The 7642-nt window shown below is 39.4% G+C and overlaps 1 protein-coding gene across 1 annotated transcript in view; it reads right to left on the reverse strand.

The window, feature by feature from the left end:
* The window catches only part of LGR4 (leucine-rich repeat containing G protein-coupled receptor 4), a gene marked incomplete at its 5' end in the record, with an annotated part of 44867 nt that extends 39503 nt beyond the window's left edge, over positions 1 to 5364 (reverse strand). The window contains one exon of the mRNA XM_009709002.1: positions 5293 to 5364. Coding sequence (XP_009707304.1) covers positions 5293 to 5364 — 72 coding nt within the window. The remainder of the gene's footprint in view (positions 1 to 5292) is intronic.
* Positions 5365 to 7642: the final 2278 nt, after the last annotated feature.

Genomic DNA, 7642 nt, shown 5'->3' on the forward strand with positions numbered 1-7642 from the left:
ATCCAAATCTTCCTTTTATCACTTTATTTCCCTAACCATTTTCAGCAGCCTTTAAATAAAAACTTTATTAAAGTTTTTCCCTCGACTGATTAAAAAAAAAAAAGTACTGAAGGTAGCGTCAGAGAAGAGAGACTGTTTCATATCATATAAGAACATAAAACCACAAACACAACAGACCCTGGCATCAGCACACATCTGGAAGGTAATTGAGCACTGCTGTCTCTTGGTGCTTTCAGGAGGGATTATTTTCCTTGCAGTATTACTGGGCATGATACGGTCTTCAAAACCACAACAGTCGGACAGCAGAGAGCATCCTCCCTAATCCTTGCTTGAGAAGGTCAGAGCCCTGTCCTGAGGCTGCCTGGCTGGAAGGTGACCGGTGCTCCCCTTCGGACAACCATGTGCTTGTGTCACGGGCAACCTACAGATGGACAGGAGGACAGCTTGCTGTCCTCTGCCTCCCTACCCCCTCCCACATGGACCAGCAGCCAGACAGTCAAAACCTTATCATCTAAACCTTACCCATCAGTGCAGGGCAAGTAAGATGACAATATTTTAAAGGATTAAGAGTGGAAATCAAAACAAAGTTAAAAGGTCATTAAGTCAAGGAGACTTTTGCTTTGAGTGGTTCAAGTTTCTGAAGCCAGACTGGAAAACTGGCCAAGAATAAAAATCATTTTGATTTGCTTTCCTTGATGAGAGAGTGCCTTTTTAATTAATCCAGCAGATCATTCACAAATATAGTGAATGGAAATCATATAGTTAAAATCCTTCAGACTACTTTAAATAACTTTAACTATTCGAAGGAACTGCAACCATTTAGAAAAGCATCAAAACATAACACAGCCTGGCTCTTCTAGTTAAAAATTCACACTGGAAAATGGTTTCTGCTTTCTAAAAACACTGCATTATCTAACTATGTTTCCCACTTCTAGCTTTCTATAAATACTTTAAGGTGTGGTTAGAAAACTGTGGCCAAGTTCTTCAAGGATTTTTAGTTTCCATATCAAGTTCAGGGCTGCAGCACATTTACGTTAGCATTTTCTGGAGAATACACTTCATTAACTGCTGTGGCAAAACCCTTGGTGGTCTGCTCCTCCCTGACTCTGACCATTGCTGTTTCAATCATTTGCAAATTACTTCCAGATGGGTATCAGTTCCACAGAGATGGAGAACTTTTATAACATTTATAAATAGTGCAAGAATCCTACAGACATATGATAAGTGTGCAATGCAGTGACACGCACGACGATGCTGCAGACAGGGGCACATGGAGCACATAACCCAATGGGCGGATTCTGCCCACGGACAAGCTGGTATCCCTTTGCTTGCATCCGCAAATAATACTCAGGTAGGACACTATCTCAAAGGTACAAAACTGAGATTATACCTGCAAATTTGATACTTCGCAGGGGAGTCAGTTCCCTAAACATGGCCACTGAGTGACATTTCAGATGTCCTCTTCCATCTGGTCCCACCTGCCATTCCAGGTGGCTATCGGTCTCCCATCTGTGTCAGACCTGTCAGTCTTGTGCGGGTGTCTCGGATAACCCAGCACATCTAAAAATGGCATGGGATGCATACATTGAAGCACTCAGATTGCTCCCCCTTCGGTGACGTAGAAGGCACCTTTTAATCGAGCAGCCAGCTTTTACAAGTCTGGTATGCTGCTTCTTCCACTTTTATTAGCTAGTGTTCATTTTAAGATTTGGAAAATGATCCTCTGAAGTCTCTTTAGACTACCAAATAATCCGTTGCATTAAGGAAATGACAACCCTCATTTTAAATGGTTCCTACTGCATTTTTTTAATCCCATCCTCTTCATATGTGCACTGTGCAAGACTCAGTTGCCTACATAATACATCTAATTGCCTCCTATTTACATTCAATTGAATTCTGTGACACTATTTTGCAATATTAATTAACCAACTCTGTCAGGAGCTAATCTCCCAGAGCATTTGACAAATGGCAGTGCAAAAGCACGGTATAAAGAGAAAGGTGTTCAGGGCTGTCTCCTGGATGAAGAGCTACTAAGTAGTATGGTGGTATAGTTACTTACTGCACTCCCACTAGTTTGTGGGATTTTCATTTGCTTTAGACGTATAATTCCTAGGAAAAGTTCTAGATGGAAAAGTCACTTCTAGCACAGATTTCAACATCACTTTGCTTTAACTGTCTCTTTTCCTTTGGTGTGGAGACTCACACAGAGGTTTCTGTGCTGAAAAAGCAACTTTGCTAGTGCCTGGCAGTCAGAATTTGGATTCATTCAACTATAAATAAAAAACAGGAAGAAAGTTTGAAAATCATCTTAGAGTGGAGAGTGAAAATCGTGGTTGTACAGTGGGAAATAAGGCAGTTTGTTTTTTTCTGTCCACAACCAGCAAAAATAAAGACCAAAAAATTTCTGTACCCTGTCCCATAGAGAAAAAGGAATGGGCAGAATGAAGCAAAAATGTGTCACGTCTGGTGCTGGTCATTTCTATTGAGGAGGGAAGCTGCTTTTGTTTGAATCTACTTTACTATATTCTCTCTAGGATGAACGTGAACTGAAGCAAGGGAATCTGGAGTTGACTTGTGCACAGATGACCATAACCAAGTCTTTCAAGAAAAGGAAGAAACCTTCTTCATTTCACTGCTGGTGGGCGTGGCCAGAGCCTCTGCAAATTCAAATTCAGGCTTCAAATTCAAAGCAGGCTGCTGCCGTGAAACGTTACTGAACTCACAAGTCTCGGTTAATGGTTTTCAACTGAGAAGCCCTGTACACAGATATTGTCTACTTATGGTTTTGCTGTTACAGTTGTTTTCGGGTCTTTCTGCACCTGTGATAGCTGTTGAATGGGAGAGAGTTTCTCTTTTTAATCTTTCTGGATATTCTCCTACCTCTGTAGCTGTAGGAGGTAACTCAAATATAAAATGAAAACTGTATATTTTTTTTTCTGTTGTACTAAGGAATTATGACTGATTCAAGTATGTCCAAACATTTGGCAAGTATCATTTTTACTGTAAAGTTGTTGGGGTTTTGGGTTTGGTTTTTCGTGTTTTGGTTTTTTTTTTTTCCCCAGAAGTTGCTTTAACATATCAAGTAAGCATACTAGGAATGATTTAAAGCTTCTGGTTGTTCACATATAATTCTGAGCTTAATGCTAGCCTATTTTTTTTGAAAACCGAAATGCTGGAATTTAGGGGGACAATAAGGTACACACAGCAAATGGCTCTTAGGCAATAAGCACAATAGATGATGGCTGAAGGCTCTGCCTTTTCTCTTTACCTCCTGACACACCCCAGGGTTTATGGAAGTTACACAATATGCACACCCACCAGTTAGGTTTTATTGCTTAATTACTTACAGGGAGAAAAAAAAAAGTCTCCCACAGTCATCTGAAGTCGGGAAAACAAAATTGTTTGGTTTTTTCAACTTTTGCTACAAAATACGGCTATAAAGACTTTGGAAAAAAAATGGACTACAAATATAGACTAACAAAACATACAGACATACAGCAGCGCATATTATAAAGCACATAGGGAATGTTGGCTAGTACATATTCTAAGCCAAGCAAGCCTTCTCACGCTTCTAATTTTTTAATTTTTTTTTTTAAATTGACTACTTATGCAGTAGAGCCTTTCTTAAATTGTGTCAATTACACACAAGCACCATCTAAAATCCTGGTAAATCTATTTTCCTTCATAAGGTATTCTCGACTATATTGCAAATTTAAGAAATACCTAAAACCAGAGGGAATAAGACAGAACCTGTTAAGCATGAAATAAGATATCACACACAATTCATCTGACACAAATAAGCTCAACTGCACTTCACAATTGTACCAACCCAAGTCAAAACTACTTAAGAACCAGGGAAAATTGAGTTATTTAAGTGTATTTGTAATGGTAGCTGCTACATTATCAGGATGTAAGAGAGACCAAAATTGTAAGGAGAGGTAGAACACCTTATTAGACCAACCAGTGTAGCTAGCATGCAAGGAAGAAAAATAGAGGAGCTTCCAGGAATGCAAGTGTTTCTTCAGGAGCAAGTGATCCATCTCTTATCAGTTTCTCAGTATCTTTGTTCCAGTGAGGTGCGGTGGTCATACTGGTTATAGCAGATAACCAGAGTCAAAAGGTTCTGCGCTTTATCTGCAGTTTTGCCATGGGGTTAATTTATCCTGTTGCCCTCTACAAATGGCTTTCATTCTTTGCTTCAGTTTCCTCATCTGTAAAGTCAGAAGAATGCTTCCCTATTTCATAAGGGTTTGTCTCCTTGGGGAAATGAGCTGTTCTTCACGTAAGCTGCATTTGTTAAAAAATCTATCAACACAGAATTCATAGTTCCAGTCTAGCCAAAGTTACAAATAAAGACAGCCTTACTTTGTATTTTAAATGCTCTTTGATATGAGAAAGGCTACTTTGACACTGAAAATGCAAGAGAAGCAAAGCAAATTGCAATTGTTTTGACTTATCTATTGCTTATTACTGGAAGTCGTCAACGCTCTCTGGCAAAGGTTGAACCATTACTCTCTCTTCATAGATAAGGAAACTAAGGCACGCAGAAGTCACTTGTCACATAATAGTACTTACTGAAGTAGTAATTGAAAGTCAAAGCCTTCCCCCTGTTTATTGGTTCTGAAACCCAGTCTACTCCAGGGCTATGCTGTGAAAAGGTGCTTCAACTTTGCAATGGTATCTCAGTTAAGATTTCAGTTCAGCAAAGTACTGGGCACATGAGCCTTAGTCAGCTTTAGGATTCAGAAGTCCAAGTATCACCTATGTAAAACCTAAAAAAAAAGCTAAAAAGAGAGCAGGACAAGAGGAAGATGGGAACTGGAGAAAGAATTTCTGCCAGAAAAACTAAGTACAAGAAGCCCTGTACCACAGAATTTGAATTACTGATGTAGGTCGGGATGGGATTGTGAGCACTGCATCTGCAGCCTACAGGGGCAATGGCAGCAAGCTGCTTCGTAAATGAAACAACATATATTTTATGGAACTTATGCAATAGCTATACTGTAGCTCCTTCGGAAACAATGGTAATTACACACCTCTTGTGTTATCTTTGGATAACACTGTAATTAGTATGTGTCATCACTCTAGCCATGATTAAAATAATTACTGTAAAAAGTCCCTTGTAAGTAGCATTTACTGTTCCGGTTTCCAAACATGTACAGGATTTTTTTTTTTAAAGTATAATTGCTTTCTCTGTTCACAGCTCAACTCAACACTATTTCCCCACCCACCTTCCACTTTACACAGCCATCGGATCTTGTAGCAAAACTTTAACGTCTGTGAAATACTTACAGCTCTTCCAAGTAAGGAAAGTTCTTGAATGCATCCTCTGGTAGCCTTGTGATGTTATTCATGCTGATATCTCTGGGGAAAAAGAAATACAGATTTATCAATAAATTATAAGAGATATTTACACTCTAGGAAAAGGAGGAGAAAAAGAAAGCCTAGTCAGATGGCATGATAACAGAAAAAAATATTCTAGCATCACACAGTAATATCTCTTTCTAGAAATTTGCAAGTTATACTTTCAAAGCAGAGTAATTGGAGAATCCAGTCACAACAAAGACCTATATAATGGAAAGCCAACAAAAACGTTTTCTGACACTTCTAAGCAAAAAAAAAAAACAAAAAACAAAAAACCAAACAAACTGTGAAACTACAGGGTATGCATGTATTGAAGAGGCTCTACAGTACTGTTACTCCCAGTATTAATTTTTACCAACTTACACATGCATACAGTTTTAACATAGATGATTAAGACTGCTCTAAAACCACAGCATACAAAAAATTAAAAAAAAAAAAAAAAAAAAGAGACTGTGACCACCCACCATGCAAATTTTCATCCCACAATGTCTTAAAAAAAATAAAATGCATTGGGAATTAATAAAGAGCTTCTGGCAAACATGGCTTCTGGAATAACTGACAAGAACAGCAGAAACATGTCCTAGCTCTACCACAGTCATTTTTATTTTTTTTTTCTACAAAACCTATAGAAGTCCTCGAGGTAATAGTTTTAAGCAGATTTCATTCTCAGTCCATGAGCAGAGACAGGCCAGCAGCAAGTGCTTACATGATAGGTATGCAGACTTGTTTAGCCTTTTTCTTTCCGAAGGAGCAGTAAGTGGCAAACTTGGTGCCATCACCTCAGTTCACACCTACATAACCATCACAGATAATCCAGTCCTAAAGCAAGTTATTACTCAATGTGAGTAAAAGTAGCATGAAAACAATTCAGTTTGATAATTAAACTAATAACTGCCTAACAATTCATGACATAACCCAAGTTCTTACTTTCCACTTGGTTACTTTTTTTTTTTTTAAAATGTAGTTTAACAAGCAATTCAGTGAGACTCGTTAGCAAGCAGAAGGAAGCAGGGAGGGTTGTACTGTCTTCCACGTATTGTTCTCTAGCATCTATGTCCCACCTCCCCATATATTTCAGGTAAAAAGCAAAGAAACAAAACCAAATCCCCCCTTCCACCTCAAACCACCCTTCCAGGGGTACAGTTAAAAAGTACCACTGAAGCTCCTGCACAAAGTTCTGAAGGGCTGGTGACTGCATGCAGGACAGCAGATTTTGTTTGCCACCTAAAAAGCTTGACCTCGGAATAAAGTACCAGCCCTTGCCTACTGCTGGGGCAGACATTCTTAGCCCTTCCATAGCCACTGCTATTTTTCTAACATCTGCCTCAACTGGAATTATTGGTTCTTCCGATGAGGCAGAGAAAGGTCAATTTAGACTCTTCCTGCTATACTGGAAGGGCACAAATCCCTGAAGAACTATTTTGTAGCAGCAAAAACCACCTCCTTGAGAAACTAAAAAGTTTCACGTTCAGGATATCTTCCATGGCTCCCACCCATGACAGGACTTGGTGCTGACCTTAGGAGGTTCTGCGTCAGGTCCCGAAGTGGAGCAAGGAGCGTACAGAGGGGTTGGTGCTGCTTCTGAAGAAACAGTGTCTCAAGACATTTGTGCCTTCTCTCATGCTGTGGTGAACCAAATGCCATGTCAGTACCATGTAACCTACCAAAAATGTTGCAGCAGCTAATTAAACCACTTTTTGCAAAGAGTGTTCAACGTTATTCCTCCAGTTGCCAGACCATAATGTCTAACATAGCTCATTAAAAGAGTTTCCTTATTTATACTGACAACAGAACACACTATATAAAAAAACCCCCATAGTCACTGGGAAAAAATATTTTTTTTCCCCCCACAGCAGTTGACAATGTCAACTGATGTCAGTGAATTTATGTTAAGATTAACAAGTAACCGGCAACTGGTCTGCTGCCCCTGACCGGGCAGCACAGGACCTCAGCCACCATCGACGTGAATACTGCACTCTGACATTAAATCTAGATGCAATTGTTTCTTTCAACTAAATGTTTATTAAATACCAGGCCAAAACTTCACTCCTCGTAGCCCAGTGTAAACCAAGAGAGTTATTCCTCAGCAGCTGTTAAGAGTATACCAATGTAACTCAAGAGCAACGGAGATCAAAATGAGGCTCCACACACACAAAACAAACCCAACTGTGAGAGAAGACCAAGAAAATCCACTATGGCACAACAGACTCCTTCACTAAGCTCCAGAAGGAGTTGAACTGGAGATGATTTATTTCTGAACTCCACAGCCCACATGCTT

The sequence above is a fragment of the Cariama cristata genome, unplaced genomic scaffold (genome assembly GCF_000690535.1).
Source record: "Cariama cristata isolate BGI_N322 unplaced genomic scaffold, ASM69053v1 scaffold16121, whole genome shotgun sequence".
Lineage (NCBI taxonomy): Eukaryota > Metazoa > Chordata > Aves > Cariamiformes > Cariamidae > Cariama > Cariama cristata.